Source organism: Phoenix dactylifera, chromosome 18, assembly GCF_009389715.1.
Source record: "Phoenix dactylifera cultivar Barhee BC4 chromosome 18, palm_55x_up_171113_PBpolish2nd_filt_p, whole genome shotgun sequence".
Classification (NCBI taxonomy): domain Eukaryota; kingdom Viridiplantae; phylum Streptophyta; class Magnoliopsida; order Arecales; family Arecaceae; genus Phoenix; species Phoenix dactylifera.
Genome location: NC_052409.1, coordinates 4,304,217 through 4,323,223, shown reverse-complemented (window position 1 = coordinate 4,323,223; position 19,007 = coordinate 4,304,217). Strand labels below are relative to the sequence as shown.

Sequence of the window (19,007 nt, the reverse complement as noted above, 5' to 3'; positions counted from 1 at the left end):
GATGCAGATATCCTGAAGCTGCAGTGCATAGTATTTTCAGAGATCGTGAAATCTCTTCCTCTTTTATACAGGATCATCTTTCAGGCACATCTAAGCTAAGGAATGCATAGTGGCGTGTTTTCTTGCATGCCACAGGTGCAGTTTAAAAATTGATAGAAGGTCGGGTTATTTAGGTGAAGTTTCCGATCATTTCTTTTCAAGTTTAGGCGGTGGGAGTGGGGGGTTTTTTTTCCTTTTGCCTTGGCAGTAGACCTTTTCATGGGGTAGACTGCCTGCTCGGCCTACTCACGCCTGAAGCATTACAAACTGATTTAGGCCTCGATTTTAAGCTTGGCGGGTTGGGTTGGACCAGAAATATGAACCCTCTGTAAAATGGGCTGAGTTCGGATTTTGGTCGGCCTGACTCAAGCCCACTCTTTTGTCCCCGTCCCCTTTCTTTTTTTTTATTTATTTATGGTGCATAAGCTGTTCACACTAATCTCACGTGAGTCAGGAAGGAACCTCATCCCTTTTCTCTTGTTGACTTCCGCATTTCATATTTTAGATTAAAAAAAAAAAAACCCGAGACAGGCTAAAGCCTGAGCAGGTACAGGGCTCGGGTCTAGAAAATAAGTCTTAAGAGTGGACGAAGCCCAGATCTGACATGGGCTGAGCCCGACCCAATTCCGGAAGGAGAAAATGCTAAGCTGTAGGCCCTGATCTTCCGCTTCACCTCAATATCATATATCCATTAATTGACGTGACCAATGCACCCGGATTTCCACATATATTAATACTAACGAAACTATTCCCTCCTAAATCCACCATAACCATTGCTTTGAAGCCCATTCCAGATTTTATCAGGCTCTCCTGATATTCGACCTTGTTTAACATTCTAATCTGGACTTGTTTGCAGTACAAGCACTACATCCAGATATTCTTTATGCTCCCATAAAACCATCTATATGATTAAACCTGCCACCGTCTATCAGCACCCTTCCATTACCCGTCTGTATAACACGTAATACCATTTCTCTGACATCAAAGAGAAGCCTTGTTCTCATTACATTCCATCCGAAATGGTATTCTGACACGTCAACGTTATGAACCGCACAGACATTGATCTCCGTATCTCAATTGCAGAAACCAGTTTAACACCAGAAATGATATTCCAGATCGGCTACCTTTTCTCCATTCTTTTGGTTGGACAAAAGGTGCAAATGCTCCTAGATTGGCGCTCACAAAATGATCCCCTCAGCCCATACAGAAACATCAGATCCAGTGGGAAATGAGATGTCCATTGTCAACCGACGACAAAACTTAGCTATCCTTTATAGTCTGCAATACACAAACACTAAGGTATTTTCTGTTCGTCAATATTCAGATTATGAAAACAAAAATAAAGAGAGGCTTAAGATCAATACTCTGTGTGCAATCAATTCGAGAAATAAAACAACATGAAGATATTTAGAAGGGGAAGTGGAAATTGATTATCATCTTATCTAGAAAGGACAGAACGATAATATTGCAATGCTGAGGAAAAAAATCCTAGCACAAGATTACAGTTTAACTAAATATCATGAAGATTCTCTCCGGTGACATAGAAGAGCAGAGGTATTATATGATATAAATCTCTGTTTCATGAATGGAGAAAGCTAAATACAAACTAAATCTAAATATTACTGCATTTTGCTTTCATGAGGATTTAAAAGAATTGAGAACAACATGTGCCCCAAAATGATTGATGTCATTGCTGTTCCTATGTTCTGCAGCCCTGAGTATCGATACCTGTGTAAAGCATAACTCTTTAGACAATAATATCAGATAAAAATGAAAGAATCCATTACATTTTTAATATAACTGATATTCCCAAAATGCATATTATTTTTTGAAGTATCAAATGAATTTTAATTTTATCTCATGAGAAGCAAGTACAAATTCAATCTACAACTGGATCGAAACTCAATAAAGTCACCTCACCAAATCCAGGGAGCAAATCAGAATGCATGCTAAAGAATGGACTGTATCAGTTAGTATCAAAAAGTTTTTGAGTCAACACAGGGCAGACTATGATATTGGAAGGCAAATGTCTGCAAAAGGTCAACAAGACAAAACCAAACCAAACAAATGGGGGGAGCCAAATCACTTGAGGATACTGTTGAAGTAAACCAGATCCACGCTATAGATGGTAGAAAAATTGTCAAACTGAAATAAAGCAAAGCCATTTTGAAGTTCTCTGAAGAATGACACCTTCGTATAATCAAAGATTGGGACATTATTTATATATAGAGAATGAGCACCTTTGGACAATCCATCGAGTTCCCAAAATAGCCTATACCAAAGGATGAAGAGCAGTAGGCAGCAACGAGCTCAACTGCTTCCAGTGGACAGCTTTGAGTAGCCTGTTAGAAAATGAATCATGAATGAAGATTCTTATATTATACAAGAAACGTAATTGCATAGAGTAACAGCAACACCTTCAGAGTGTCAGCCTGCACTAGTAACACTCCAGCACCTGTATCACGGGACTTCTGATTGCCATTCTGAACAACAGAATGCAGAATTTTTGTACATGCAGAAGCAGGACCTGACTGTGATCTGAACAGATGAAGAAAGCCTAAATGTAGCACTGAATTGTAAGAAAAAACATAAAACATTGTGGCAATTGAAAAAGAATTATATTAGATATCAATATGATAACTAACAATATAATCACCTCTACCAGGTGCTCAGCTAGTGGGATGTATAGCTTTAAGTCTTTGATTCAGCTGGGAGGTGGTGGAGAATGGGAGAAATAGGAGGTTTTAAGTAGGCTGATCAATCTTTAAATCTCAGGATTTGGGGAAATTACGATACACCTCCAAAATGGATTGTGGTTTGATTGTGGTTGGAGTCTAAAGCTACAACCTAGTCACTGTATCAGTAGGCTCTCCGACATATTAAAGACAACTCCCATCAATTTATGTGATATCCATGCATATTATAGCTGGGAAGCCAAATAATCCAATGGGGCTAGTTATATAGTTTACCAATACACGGAGCATAATTTTTTAAAAAAAATTAAAGGTACTTGTTCAAACAAATACACAGAGAATGTCGAACAGATTTGAGATTCTTTCTAGTAGTTCATGCAAGAATCCACTGAAAAAATGTAATAAAAGGAGTAAAAAGTAGATAATCCAATATATATATATATATATATATATATATATATATATATATATATATATGACTACTAAAGCATATCCCAGATTCTTTTAGACCCAACTTTTTGCTCTTTTTTCTTTCCATTTTTTGCCTCCCTCTTTTAGTTCATTCCCACATAGGTCCTGCCTCACATCACTTTGACTTCTTCTATTCCTTCTTGCAACATGCCTCACCCACCAGATAAGTTCGATTCCACTCCCATCCATGCTTGAACTGGAGTTCCAGCCATGGCTCATGGCCGTCCATGCATTGCAATACAGACAATGCAGACGCTGGACAATACGTGGGACCATGTGCTCAGGATATCGCACAACTAGTATCTGAGACTTCTTGAGTTCGAGTGTGACCCAAAGAGGATCAGGCTCCCTTGTGATTTTTCTTGAAAGCATTCCTATGTGCTTTAAAGTTCTTAAGTATTAAAACTAAAATAATTATTATTATAATGGTATTATAAGAGAAAATAATGGGCACTAATGATATTAATTTTCAAATTACAATTCATTCGATCTAAAAAGATATTTGTCAGGTTGTATCAATTTTTTAGCAAAACTGGAAACAAAAATTTGGATTCTAAACAAGATATTAGTTATATAAAATGGCCATTACAACGAGATAGCAACAAAATAATGATCGAGATCATTAATTAAATACACGTTATTAATATGTACAACATAATGGACCCTCCAAAATTTCTGATGGCCATTAAAATAACTGCTGTCATTTTAATCCATGAGCAAAATGCAATATATTGGCAGGCTGTACATATAATAGTTTTATAAAGGCCATTATAATGATATACAGCAATATTATAAATATAAAAATGGGTTTAATGTAATAATAGCCATGATTGCATCGCTGCTATTTGAAAAATATATATATACCATTTTATTTAGAGATATGGTACAAATGCAAATGATGGATACTATCTACGTTATAATGGGTCACTATAACATAAAATAATCTGTTATCATGATCATTATCTTTTTTTCATTATTGTATGTATGTATGCAATGTCATGGAGGGGGGGGGGGGGGGGGGGGGGGGGGGGGGGGATTTGAAAGAGTCCATTATTGTAAACCCTAGTGCAAATTTTTAATCATATTGCTATATATGGAATGTTTTGTTCTTATCATTTGCAAAAGGAACTTTCAACCTTTTAACCGGGCATTTGCTTACTGGTAGTTTAAGTTTTTCTTCTTTTTAATTTTCATATTTTCTCCTTCATTATTCTCAAGTAAATACCAAAAGCCAATTGGTTGTTCTTAATGTATGGAAAACTTATTTACGCGAGATTGGTGGAGGTACATAATTATTTTTAATTGCCTTGATTTGTACTATAAAAAAAGAAGTTATTCTTTTTACCCTTAAACAGTAAAAAAATAAGGGGCTCTGCAAAATATTTTGTTGCTCTTTCTTTAAATGTGCTGTTGTTATCTTATATAGTTTATAAGGAAATAGATAGTTTATTAGTTATCATTTCATAACTTTAGCTTGACAAGTATTAATATATTACATAGATAATTTCTGATCTATATTGAAACTATATAAACTATTTTCACCAATTAATTATATTTATTTTCATGCTCATGCATGATTATACTGACTCTAGAATAATGCTTAACTCAGCTGAAAGAATAACTATAAACCAGGGGCTTTTCTAGTTAATAATACGTCCAGTAAAGGGTAACAATGTAACTCTTCCCAGATCAAGAGAATGGCCAATTTTTAAAAGATTATAGCGGCAGATGTGTATATCAGCTAAAGATGTAGCAAGACAAAGGGAAGTACCTCAGCAAGTTCAATACTATTTCATACACGGATCACATAATGTCAAACATGTTTTGAAATATAATGCCAACTAGGTAGTCAAAGCGGCTTTATTTTTCCTGAGGCATTGGAACTAGCTGAGAATTTAACAACTCCCAAGCTGCTGATAGAAATTTTACATTTTATCGAGACATATTGTTCTCATAGAATCTATATGGATGCCAACAGATTAACCAAGATTTCAGTCCCAGGGCTTGGTTTTAACTGCTAGCATAGTAATAATAACAAAATTTGCTACCAAACTTAACCTTCACCAACAAGACCTATCTCATCTATATATATCTCATCTATATAGGAGCTTCATGGATCAAGGAGTGATTCGTCAAACTTCATAAACATTTTCTAGCCTGCTCTCATTTTCATCCCTTTGAATGTATATGAATTACTGGGCTAGGGAACTACATTAAAAGGAACTTGCCACGAAACCTGGAGGCATGTTGATGGGTAGGAAGCCTACCATCTTTATTACAGAGTTTGAAGATTATGCAACCACAAGCTGTTCTCCAAGATTCATCTAAACTTAGGAAGTACTAAAATAAAGAGGGAAGAAAACAAGGTTCAACATAAAAAATGGTATTCATATTTATGGTACAAATTATAAGCCAAAAAATCAAACTAAAACACAAAACTAACATACAAAATTTAATGATGAATTAATTAAATAAAAATATCATATGCCGATCAAGTTAAAGTACAGAGCATACAATGATGACGACACACAGCATTCACGTGCTGCAAATTCTTTTATTAAGTACTCGCCGGCACCAGTTGCACAGCAACCAACTACGAATGGAGCTCCAAAGGGATCTCTTGATGAAGCCCAGCAACCTGAACCATACATTGCTGCCAATCCAACTCGTCCATCAACCTGCAAGAACTTTAAGAATTTTAAAATCTGCAAGTTAAATATAAAACAAAATAATTTTATTTTAGTCAGGCTTTACATAATGAATCAAGCCACCGAAGTAACAGAGTTCAATGCCGTAATATAATGGTAGAAATATTATGTTTTATAGATGCATACAGTATCATAAATTAGATCTTTTTGAAGAAAACAAAGAAGTAAAAAATGCAATTATCTAACAAATACAGTAATATGTTGTCTAGATATCGTCTGTTTGATGTTTAAAGCTCCACTGCTTGATCATAACTATCATCATCATCATCATCATTACAAGTCTTTTTTCATTGAAGTAAGATCATCTATCTGGCATAGATCTAATAAATCAAGAAGGCTCTGAGTGATTTAGCACATTTCTGCAGCCTGCTGTTCTGAAGTCAACTATCTAAGACTGGTGTTTATCCCCATGGAGGCAACTTTTGGCAAGAAATGGGTCTTCCATGACAAGTAGGAAGACTTACTTTATCTTTTGCAGTTTAAGCTCATGCAACAGCATACAACCCTCCCTTGGGAAGAATTTAGACGAAGCGGAATGATGACAGTTTTATACAGCGAGTTGCAATCCTCTCTGATGCATTTTTCAGCCAGAGTTAAATTGAAGCTTAGTTAAATTATCTTAATTGCAATCTTTCAAAGGCTACAAACGCACACCGCGCACACCTGCCCGCATTCCCTCCTGCATGCCAACTCACATGCAGCACGCACACATGCCCAAAAAAATTACATTCAGAAAACAACTGACAATATGATCCTTATAAAACTGCTCAAAAACCAAGCTGCAAGGTTACCTCCAGAATCTAGTTACAGCTGATTGCACAATTTGTTGTCCAGTTTTCTTTGACTTTAATGCAGGATCCAAGTTCAAACTTATGATTTAGCTGAAAGAACTATCAATTAGTTCCTTCAAAAAGGAACTATCAATTAGACTTTTGGGTTATAGGAGACAAAAGATCATTATAACATAGTCGAGGCATCATTATTGGCAACATAATTGTGCTCCAAAATTCAAATGAATATTTAGCACGTTCAACAATGCTCATTGGTCTAGAGCACAAAAAACCCGTACACATGCTGTGTTCATATAAAATTAATTGTGCAGGTGATAGCCAATCTCCTTGCCAGCATCAACTTACAGAGTGGTAACAGAATATGGGTGAATCACATGAAATTTTATATCCTTTAAGATATAGTACGTTTTTAAAAAATTGCAAAAGCTTCTGATCAAAAACTTAAATAACACTCAACAACAAAACCAAAAACAATCAGCAAGGAAATGAACCAGGATTTGGAAAACCATAACAGAATCCTTAAGACCTGGTCTGAGTCCTGTATAAAAGACCCAACCTTCCGTATCAACACATGCAAACAAAGTTAATAAAACATTACATGACAAAGGTCCATCTTGTTTTTCTTGAGGGAATAGGAGGGAAGAAAGTAACCCTCCTGAAGGCCCGACAAATTAAATAACATTAGATGCACAAAGAAAGGCAAATGAGCGAAGGCAATGGGATATCTCTTTATCCGATTATTGAAAACAGAAAATCCCCTGTCCAGCTAAAGGAATAAACTAAAAAAACCTTGTTTGAAACTGAAATAGTGACTCAGGTTTTGAGGTTTGGTCTTATGTTCTAAATCCAGTCTGGATCTGGGTATGGATTCTGGAGCTCTTCTACAGTTTGAATCCCCACATTTCAAATTTTATTAGTAGGACTTCACACTTCATACGAATTTAAGTTTGACCTATTTGCAATATTGGGTATTCGTGGAGTATAAAGTAGAGAGAGAATGAAATTCAAATAAAATGTACATGTTGATCACACAACCATCACCTTCAATGCAATACCACCACTTGATGCCCCTGATGCTACATGTCCAGAGCTATTGATACAGATTACTCCCACGGTATCCATAATGCAATCTTCTTTGATATTGTCTTTTGCAGATGATTGTCCACTCGAAGCTTTATTCTTCTTTCCCTCAATTAAAGATTGACCTTCTACATGGCAATGGACAATCCCAAGAAAACAAGATCAACAGATCATTTTGCACATAGCACTCACTGAAGTCTATACTTTATATAATGCCTACCGTAATAAGACATTCTACATGCATGACATTGCATGCATGCATATACACATGATTACATACATATTGGCTGGACTACACACTTCATGTTGACTACTTGAAAAAGGAGTTAACAACTCAAACTCAATGATGGCCTATCTAAATTCAAGATCCAAATCATTGAACATAATCAAAATTACAAAAAAAAACTAGAAACCAAAATTCATGTGTCCAAATAGAAGGTTTTAAATCATCAAGTAGGTGTCCAAATAGAAGGTTTTAACAACATGATACTACATTTTACTATGATCTAATCATCAAATCCAGTGAATTTAAATCTATCCATGTTTTAAAATATGTAAATTATGATCCATAAAGTGGCTTTTCAATTTATGTGACCTATCATAAATTTACCATACTAGTGCACTTGATACTGTTCACTTTTTATCCTGATTTCATAAATGGGTTAGAGACCGCCAAAATCATCAAGTAGGTGCCCAAATAGGAGGTTTTAACAATAGGATACTATATTTTACTATGATCTAATCATCAAAACCAGTGAGTTTGTATCTACCCATGTTTTAAAATATGTAAATTATGATCGATAAAGTGGCTTTTCAATTTATGTGACCTATCATATATTTTACCAAACTAGTACACTTGATACTGTTCACTTTTTATACCGATGTAAATGGGTTAGAGACTGCCAAAATATATAAATTTTAGTTTCGAAGTATTTTTGTGGTATAGATCATATTCAATGTTTTGATTCAATTTCAATGGCTTATCATTTATTTTAAAATCGTTAACTCCTGTTACAATGAGTTAATGTAAAACATGTATTAGAATGCTTTTGCGAGCATTTGACTTCATTTATTTTGAAGCTTTCTTGCTTATGCATCAAGCCAGCAAAAAATGAACAGTAGAAATATAGCTAATGAATAAAATATAGTATAAACTACATAATTTGCAATTCCAAACTATTGATCTTATCTGAATACTTTAAAACATACCCATATCAAATTTCAGTTAATTTGGATGTTACTAAGCTGAAGATCAAACCAAAACATAATATCATGCCACTAAAATTGTTAATTTTGTTTTCATTTGATGCATGAATAAAAGACCTCAAAAATTCATGATTTTAGTTTCTAGCCAATTTAAATGGCATACATTATGATCAATGGTGCTGATTTGAGAGGCCCTTCATAATTTTAATTGGAAAGCATTTGGACCAAATGCTCTTAGGAGCATTCTAACCTCTCTCTCTCTCTCTCTCTCTCTCTCTCTCTCTCTCTCTCTCTCTCTCTATATATATATATATATATATATATATATATATGTATGTATGTATATATATATATATTGTCAGCGTGTGTGTATGTATGTATATATGTAACACAAAAGAAACGGCAAAATAATGATTAATCACATCTATAGATACAAACATGATATGCTATAAAATTTATATAACATTTTTCCTTAAGTTGATGTAAACTGCAAATTTTTCTTGATAGCAGACAGCAAATGACAATCATATACCATATTAGGTATGTGGATACAAGCATCAACATTTATTTATGTAGGTTCTGATATACTGAATATGAAAGTTTTGTCTAACATTATGATTTATCAGACTCATCGATATCAGCACTTCAGGATTCAGCAGCCCCATAGTATGTCTGCCTCTAGGTTTACATCGATAGCTAAACATGGTTACCCACATGTTTTTTATTCTTAACTACTTAGATCTGCACGTAGGCATGTAATGCGATCCAACAGAAAAGATCTCCATCTATAGTATCATCCAATTTGTGATAAAACTTCAAGAAAAATAGGGTCTAATAGGGAGACAGGAAAATGATTTAAGAAAAAGAATAACAAGGAGCTGAATTCATGACCAAGTGGAGAATCATCAAGCTAAATTTTACAAGAATCACATAGATATGGCACTTGTGTGCAAAACCAGAAAAACGTAGATTTGATCAATTATAAGCTAAAAATATTCCAGTGAGAATAGCTAGAACCTTCTTTCTACATAAATACAATCCAAGTACCTTTAATCCCAAAATTTGGCTAGGGATTATATATTAATGTTTTCAATTATCAAAATATGAAGAGTTCATTTACAATTTAAGTTTAGAGTGTTAGCCTTAAATTGTATGCTAATTATTATGGGTTAAATTCCCAATTTTAAAGATAGTAAAAGGGTTCAAACGAATTTGTGCCATATATCTTGACGGATTATCAGAAGCAATTTCCTAAAGAATTTTAAATATCATTAATGATAAATGTAAGGTTTGTTACTGAGATAAGATTAATCAAATATACATGTATTAAACTGGTTATTTTATTGAATAAATGTTAAGTTTGTTTTCCACTTTCCTTTCTAAAAATAGGTGACAGAGGGTGGAACATTTGATCAGCACATGGACATACAGCATAGCCAGTGAAACAGCTGACCAACATATGAAGACATACTCCTGCTTGGTGGTTGAGTTGGATATATGAACATATGCATATAACAATCATTTAACACACACACACAATTTATATATACTGATAAGTTGTCTTCTTTCGTATTAAGAAATGGAAGTAGAGACAATTTTCGGATGATATTTTCCAGGATGTAGCACTGGATCTTATACGTCTTTCCTCGAATGAAAAAGCTGCAATAATTATTTATTTCAAAATCAACTTTTGTAGATATTATAGGGTTAAAAGAAGACCTGGTTTCACCATCGGCACTGCAGATGATCCAGAAGCAGATGTAGATAGTGCAGTAGAAGATTCACTCTGTCCCTTAGCATAAGCAAGCATTGCTTTATATTTCACCCATTGTGTTTTTGCCCTCTCTGTCACCAGCCACTGTTTTAGAATGGATTAAGAAATAGTAGGTGAACCCAAAAAGGTATATAAAAATAAGTATGCTCAGTCAAATGAATCAGCCAAATCTTTTATTGACATTAATTTCAGTGATACTTCGAGATGAAAAAGAGGATAATGTAAGAAACATTTACTTCTTCCATTTCTGAAACAGTGGCTGGCAGGATGATGCCCTTGGATTTTCCCCATTCACGAGCACCTTCACCAACCAAGAACCTAAAGAAGAAGAAGAAGAAGATAATGTCATTTGAAGTAAAAATCATGGAAAAATCAAAATGAGTAATATTTATTAGCTCACAACTGTGAATGAGGAGTAATATTTATCATCCCCACAAATGTAAACATCCTCGAGAGCATGTCTCGTCATAAGAAAAAAGACAGTTACAGAGCAGTGGCTACATCCACCAAATCCAACCTTATCTGGTATGGCCCTAAAATCTAGGACCAACCCGACCCTTTTTTGAATAAATGTTGGGCCAGAGTCAAGTCAGCAATCTGCCTTCCAACCCCAAACATTCGAGTGCAGGCTCATGCATAAAGATTAGGTATCAATGCAATGAAGGAAGCATGATAGTGATAAGTACTCATAAATGAGTAATATCCATATATCACTTCTAGGATATGGTTAAAAGCTAAGCTTACGGCCTCTGTTCACCTTTTCAAATCCATTCTCGAATATAGAAACTAATATGATCATACGAGCTTACATTCTAGGATATAGAAACTGATATGATTATAAAAGTTTACATTTCAGGACCAAATGCCTAACCTGTATAAAATTCTAATAATAGCTTCATACTACATTCATGCTACCATGCTTGGCCAGGTCAGATGTTGTTACTTTTTAATATCAAGTTGGATTTCCAAATATAGATCCAATTTTATTCTCAGCAGGCTTAGGTCAAGATTGAGTCCTATCAAAGGATCCATCTCCAGATATGTCTAGATCTGGACTAATCTCATAAGTCTGATTAAGAAGGGGTCCAAACTGAGCAGACCAATTGTGACAAGTCAGCAACTGTGCCAACTAAAGGTATCATATAAAAAACATGGTATGAACCAACAGGCAGTCCCTGACCACATGCACTATTATCAGAATAAAATCATATGCTGAAAAATTTGTCACAACCGACCAAGGCATAAAGCTTCATTGGCTTCACATGCATCATCATGTAACAAACTTGAAAAGAAAGACCTCTTGAATATAGAAATGAACTGATGAGCACCCAAGTAAGAGAAACAAACTTATAAGACATATGTAATTTCTGCTCAAATTAAAATGGTGGTAATTACAGTGGAGGTATTCGACCAAGCAGGGAAGATCCTGTTATTTGCTCTTTGGCCAAGTATGCAGCAATTTGGATGGCATTTCGTACACCTGATCTACAATAATAAAAGGTTCGGTTAGTGTTATTGAAATATTACATCTTTGTATGTAACGTATTTAAATATTAAACATCCCTATACATCATCTGAGCTGTCAACCTGTATCCAAACTATACACTAAGCATTCAGTTAGAAGTACCTCGTACAGCTCCAACAGCTCCAAATGCTCCAGAACAACCATCCATGATACTTGCATCACATTCTACATGGCCTGATTCTGTTAAATTTGAACCTCGACCTGCATTTGTGATTGAATCATCCTACAACCAAAACAACATGCTATTAAAGCATACATTATTTCTAGATTCGAAAATAAAATTAAACCAAAGTAATTTTGACCAAATTTAGACAATTTTGGCCAGCACAAATCAGCCATAAGATGGCTGCTGGCAGGATATTCAATGAGCAAATGAACAAAAACATTACAGCTTACTTGGTCTGACTGCTCTTTCCTATTAGACAGACACAATAATAAAATCAAAAGTATCCATAAGCATGAAGTAGTCGTGTATTAGAAGGTCATGTTTATGTGATTCATCCAGCCTTAATGATTTTACACCAAACTTTTCCATTGATAAAAGCAGATAAAAATAATAAAAACAACAGACGATGACAACAACAGCATCATCAACAACGATGGCTATGAATTTGGCATGTCAGAATGTGAGCTACAGTTTCAATCTTTAAAATTTAAGTATTGATGATCACCCAGTGGTAACAAATGAATGATTAAATAAACAAATGCACAAAGTCCTTATTGCAGAAAGAAAAAGGAGGACAATCAAAAGAGATTCTCTTAAGGATCTCAAACTCATGCTAGAATGTAAGAAAAACGACACAAATCCAATAGTAAAACAAAAAGTAAGATCACTGAAGTATAAAAATTCAGAATTTCAAATGAATGAATCGAACAAAGCACTACCTTCAAGGTAATAGAAAAGAAATACCAAATAGAAAGAAATATCAAGTGGAAAAGAGTGTCAAGGGAATTCATCATCCATTAGCGAGATGTTTATAATTAAATGTAAATCTCATTAAGAATGGAATCCACAAAACATAGGAGTGGAAGATCTAAGTTGGCCGAAAATCAATGAAAGAATATCATATGGCAAAATTTGCAGTCAATTTGATGAACACTTAGTGGAAAATTATAGGAATATGCAGCCAAAGTAATTGTTAATAATATAATCAGAAATGTCACTTCTTGGAGACAATTTATTCCTCAAGAATGGCATGTGAAATCAAGCTTTGGTCTTTAATCTTACTTTGTGCTACCAATGGGGAACTTTCTTAGCCATTCCTTGCATTTTGTCTTTCCATTTGGCACCAATTGTCACTAAATCTGTTTTACAAATTGAGACTTTGTAATCTTTAATAAAAGGGCAGCCAAATGCATAAGGCTCTCACCATGACGAGATCTAGGAAGGGTCAAATGTATTCAGCCTTACCCCTACATGCAGAGAGGCTATTTCCGTATTTCAAATCCATGTCCTCCAAGTCACAATGAAGCAACCTTACCCTGCGCCAAGGCTCATCTTCACTTGATAATCTTCAATACAAAGGAAAAAAAGGTTTGCTTGTCTCTAAATTCTTCATATGGGTACTCTCAAGATCTGCTAGTAGGCATGTAGTTTTCCTTAATGGAGGCTGTAGACCCTGGAGAGGAACGAATAGATGACTTCTAAATCTGCCATGAACAGCACGACAGATTTTGGTTACTCTAATTTCTGTCGGATATCAACAGAGGGTGAACTTTGAAGCATAAACGAGATTTAAAATTCAGATCAGCAAATAGCAAGCATTTTGAGAATCTTTCAACCATTCAGAGAACATATGTATGGGACAGAGTATCCAAGACTAATCACATTTACAAGATATAATATGTCTAAGTAGAAAATATATACTTCTCAATCAAAGCTAATGATAGTTAAGTCTCAGTTTACATTAACAGCCATCATTACTAACCTCCAACACTTGAATGGCAGCTGAAACAGCATCTAAGCATCCACCATCATCCTTAAAGAATACCAGACCATCAGTTAGTAACCTTTAAATGAATGCATATCCACCATGCTGCTTCATGCAACTTAATAAAGTGACACAAGAATCAGTACTAGTAGATTTACTTTCTAAATCAATTGATGTAGAGCTGCATTATGGAAGTCAACAGCCGAAAAACAGAATCGTAAAAATTAACTAGTTAGCCTTTCACATACATCAAGAGACAATGGTAAAAAAACAAGCATGAATAGTTGGACCTTTATATGCAGAATGCTAGTTACTAACATAATCAATCTATTATTCTGAAAAATAAAGCAAATATGTGAGGACCCGTACGGCCATGTGTTTAGTTTCACATCGGTTATTCGTTGGATAAATCTTGGATACTTATACAAAATCAAAAAACCCAAATAATACCTTCCGGCTAGCTTTTTTAAGTGAAGTTCTGAGTTATGACGGAAATGATATCAGAGCAGACCCAACCCATGATCTATGTGGACTAGAAAACAACAACACGGATTCATGGAGGCTGACCATAGATTGATCATAGTGTTTGTGATTGGATTTGAATAAATTTGGATCTTTAGCCCGGCAAGAACGCTAGGGTTTAAACGGAGGAAGTATGTGAGGACCCATGCAGGCGTATGTAGTCCTACATCGGTTATTCATTGAGTAGATCTTGGATACTTATACAAGACCAAGGAGCCCAAATAATACCTTTCAGCTAGCCTTTTTGGGTGAGGTCCTGTGTTATGACAAAATAAATTGTTAAATAAATAAATAACATATGGTGGCATACAATGAAATACTAATAAAAAAACAAAAGACATATTTGAACGATGGAAGATCTAAGAAAACCAACCACAAATCTACAGCATTATAGGTACAATGAGAATTGCAAAATATTATAGCATTTAAACGAAACAAGCACAAGAATAAACATGCTTAAGGCACTACTGTATGTACAAAAAATACAAAACACAGCATTTCCGCATTCTGTTGCTCCAATGTATCAGTGGTTCAGTGATCTTTAGAGATCGTAAGTAACTTGGCTCAAAATTAAAATGATGTAACAAATCCAGATAGAGTCAATTATATTAAATAACCATAACACAATTAAAATATAAATTATGAATTTAAATAGTGTAAAAGGAAGGAAAAAAGCATCGATGGTCAAATAGGGAAAGCATTCAACTGGCGCAACATGATAGTGATTTTAAATTATAATGTCAACTGGAAAACAGAAGGGTATGAAGCTTCCATGGAGAATTTTAATATATATATATATATATATTAAAGCTTTGGCCTTTGTGTTCAAGTAATGTTCCTGGTCAATCTTACAAAATTTTCTGCCTCAGAAACATAAGTTCCCTTAATGAATAAAGGGACACTGTTACTGCAAAGAAGCAATTGAGAGCTGCAAGTTGAATGGGTTTAACGAGGATAATTATCCATATCACGCAAACAAGAAAAATCTGTCTAATAAACACAGATCTTGAATCGGACTAAAGATCAAGTCCAATATTCTATAAACTGACATCAAAGCAGGGACAAAAAAGCAAAGAAAAAGAAAAGAAGCAGCATATTTTTTTCTTTTTTGTTTGGTCGCTTTGATGTCTGTATTCACTGGCCTTCACGCTTTTCTTTGGGCATGTTTACTCAATACGCCTGTAGGCTAGAAAACTAAGAACCTCCAACAAAAAGGGATCACCTGGGAACAAAGAGCCCCCTTTCTGAGCGGTTTTTAAGGGCACTGTAAGTAGAAAGAAGCAATAGAACTTAAAAGAGACGAAGAGAATAATAAACCAGATCATAAGAACAAGAACCCATGCTAAAAACAGAAACCCTTAAAGGAAACGGAGATTGCATGCAAAACTCTACAAACTGAAATCAAGAAAAGAAGAAAGAAGAACAAACAGAGCATCTCAAGAAGCGATTAAGGGCGACAACGATGCAAACCCTAGAAACTTGGAAGTTTGGCGGAAAACCTTTCGAAGAACGGCGGCGGCGGCGAGGCAGGCTCGCTTCATGGCTCTTCTGAAGGCCTTCTCGTTGGAAGGGGAATGGAAGCCCGCTCCCACATGAACGGCCACGAAGAACCTTCTAGGGTTTGCTTCGCCATCGCCCTCCATTTCTAGGGTTTTCGCCACCTTTGTGAAGCTTCTCTCCCGAAAGGAGGAGGTATTGCCTTCGTCCAGACCTTCTACCATGAATGGATTTTAGGAGCATTCTGGGGGTATTTGTAGAAGGATCTTGGTTTCGAATGTCGGCAATCCGCCTGCCGAATTAACCCTTGGGGGAGAAAAATGCTACAGGTCACCGATTTAAACTTCCCTTCAAAGTTCCAACGTGGCGGTCAGCTACTGGACGAATACTCGTGGGCCCTGTATTGGGACTGAATAGACTAGTGTCCAGAACAGCCGTTGTGAAGCATTATACTGGGAAAATTATATATAAGTCCTCAAAGAACCAAATTTATTTCTAGGTTTTTTGTTTTTTTCGAGAGGGATGTATCTTTTGTGAAATAAGCTGAGAGCAAGTGACGAAGCCGCAAAGAAATTGAGGAGTCGGAGAGAGCAGAGCCAGAAGCAACCCAATTTTCTTTTCATTATTAATCTCTCTCATCACATATGTGTTGATATTCTTGCAGCTCCAGAGCAATAAGCGTGGGCGTTTCGAGGCTTAGTAGTTCGATCGCATGATTGCAAAAGACCTCGACATTATAATTGCAGGCTTCAGCAGGTTCTACTAGAGGTATTTGGATGTTTTGCCATCTTTTTTTTTCGTTGTTGGAACTGGCTTAATTATAGAGCTCTATAGTAAATATGATCAAGAGCATACGAGACGCCTCATCAAGCACATATCTATCGAAATTGATTTTAAGAAAATTTGGAGATAAGAGCTTTCAGGTGGAAAATACTGTCCGAGATGCTGCACGAGCAAATGAAGAACTCAAGACGTCCAGCTATCAATATAACATATCTGCACGAATAATCTCGGCCGCCCGGTACGCTGGTATGAATAATCCAAATTGGAGTTTTCAAGCTATTAAAAAAACAAACTTGTAGAAACGAAATCATTTCTCCATGGAAGTATTTCTTCTTGTGCCCCATGCTGCCTCGCATCATTCCTAAAGTTACAGTTCCCTCTTCCTCAGCTCACTGATTTCATTTGCAAAATTATTCCTTTCTTCAACGGGTCTTGGCACCCTCCTCTATGTCTTCAAATCATAAATTCCCCAAGGCAGCCCAATTCAGCGTCGTCTTCCTCACAATCCTTCCACCTCCCTTATCCGATTCGCCACGAGCTTCCCCAGATCAAGGGCCGGTGCCGGATCGGAGGGCCGTTTCCGGGGAGCGGATCGGATGGGGCTGTCGTCCTCGTTCCAGAGGTCTTCGGCCCCCTCCTTCATGAACCGGTCGGCGAGGGCCTTGATATGGTCGTTGGAGGACATTGGGCCGTAACAGCCGCCGGTGGAGGCAGAATGGTCGGCGGGGTCGGCGGAGGATATTCCGGCGAGCTGGGCGTGGATCTCGGAGCGGAGGCGGGACGGGTAGAGCTGCTTCTCCTGCTGGAGGAGGCGGCGTTCCTTCTCCCTCGTACATACGCATGCAATTTTCTATTCTTTTTTGCTTCTTTAAGTTATGAAATAGACGGACTGAGACTCTGAATTAGTAGGAAGTCATGTCTTTATTTAACTTTTGGTTTTCCTCTTTAGCGTGGATGCTACAGAAAAGGCGGCAAATTAAGAGTATGGCTCTACATAATATTTTATAGTGCCCGTCCTATATAATTTTTGAGAGAGAGAGAGAGAGAGAGAGAGAGAGAGAGAGAGAGAGAGAGAGAGAGAGAGAGAGGGAGGGAGGAAAAGATGTACTCTCCTCTCTCTCTCCCCTCCCTTCCCTCTTCCTCTCCCTCCATTCCTCACTTTTCTTTTCCCTCTCCCTCCTTAGGAGGTTGAATGCACACTAGAGCTTCTATTTCGAATGGATAGAATGAATCATTCCGTTAATCAATTGATCTAGTTCGTTACATCCCAAATTGACCGATTTAGCATGGTCCAGATCTTGAATGGTATAATTCAATAATACTTCTGCACATCATTTTTCCAAGCTAGAATAAAAATGCCCGGCTTGTAATGAACTAATATGTTATAAATTGCATGAAAACACTAGAAAATTACTTAGTCATGTGTTGTGGATCACCATTCACTAAATTGGCAGAATCTATATATTCCAATATCATCCCAAATAGTATACTATATATACATATATATAGTATACTATTTATACTATAGTATGGTAAGATGTACAAATTCTGAAAAACATAAACAGTAGAATGCAATAAAAATGCATATACATGCATCATCACATGCTAAATCCGCAACATTAGTGGCGATATATAGACCAATTGACGAAACACATAAGCACCGGCATGTGTATGAAAACCTAATAAAAATGCAACGTGTTGCAAGTTCATGACATATCATGGATGGAGATGTGCAAGAGCATGGTATTTCCACTTTACAAGGTCTTATCAACTGGGGTTAGAGTATGGAGTTTAATCATATAATTAGTTTTTTTATTTTGTTTAAAACTTAACTTTAACATCTGAGTGAATACTAACAATTGCATCGATACATACCTCTGGTGTCCGAGGCCAAGCAAATGCAGTAAATTCCAAATGTTTGTGGGCAGGATAGTGTGCTGCGGGTGCGAATGGCCGGATGGTTGCAACCATCAGAGGATACGATCGC

The 19,007-nt window shown here is 36.1% G+C and overlaps 1 protein-coding gene across 4 annotated transcripts; it reads right to left on the bottom strand.

Annotated features, from left to right (window-relative positions):
- Positions 1 to 1,120: 1,120 nt before the first annotated feature.
- On the bottom strand, positions 1,121 to 16,445 carry LOC103698375 (putative threonine aspartase). Of its 4 annotated transcripts, XM_039115459.1 has the most exons (12): positions 16,240 to 16,352; positions 14,216 to 14,266; positions 13,699 to 13,937; positions 12,390 to 12,510; positions 12,158 to 12,242; positions 10,999 to 11,080; positions 10,708 to 10,846; positions 7,744 to 7,910; positions 5,718 to 5,881; positions 2,457 to 2,577; positions 2,280 to 2,381; positions 1,121 to 1,767 (listed from the first exon to the last, which is right to left on the bottom strand). In XM_039115459.1, the coding sequence occupies exons 4-12, from the start codon at positions 12,433 to 12,435 to the stop codon at positions 1,675 to 1,677; spliced, it is 999 nt and encodes a 332-aa protein (XP_038971387.1). In that variant the 5' UTR covers positions 12,436 to 12,510; positions 13,699 to 13,937; positions 14,216 to 14,266; positions 16,240 to 16,352; the 3' UTR covers positions 1,121 to 1,674. The 4 variants fall into 4 exon arrangements, with proteins under 4 accessions (XP_038971387.1, XP_026657434.2, XP_008778598.2 ...); XM_026801633.2 differs by lacking the exon at positions 13,699 to 13,937 and having other exon boundaries at positions 1,121 to 2,184; positions 16,240 to 16,445; XM_008780376.4 differs by lacking the exon at positions 13,699 to 13,937 and having other exon boundaries at positions 16,240 to 16,445.
- Positions 16,446 to 19,007: the final 2,562 nt, after the last annotated feature.

What these genes read in the sequence shown, in the direction of transcription:
- LOC103698375 (XM_008780376.4), bottom strand. Translation starts at nt 16,383, where the DNA reads ATGGAGGGCGATGGCGAAGCAAACCCTAGAAGGTTCTTCGTGGCCGTT. An exon ending in CCGCCGCCGTTCTTCGAAAG is followed by an intron (nt 14,267 to 16,239) that starts GTTTTCCGCCAA and finishes GTATTCTTTAAG; the next exon opens with GATGATGGTGGATGCTTAGA. An exon ending in CTGTTTCAGAAATGGAAGAA is followed by an intron (nt 10,847 to 10,998) that starts GTAAATGTTTCT and finishes ATTCTAAAACAG; the next exon opens with TGGCTGGTGACAGAGAGGGC.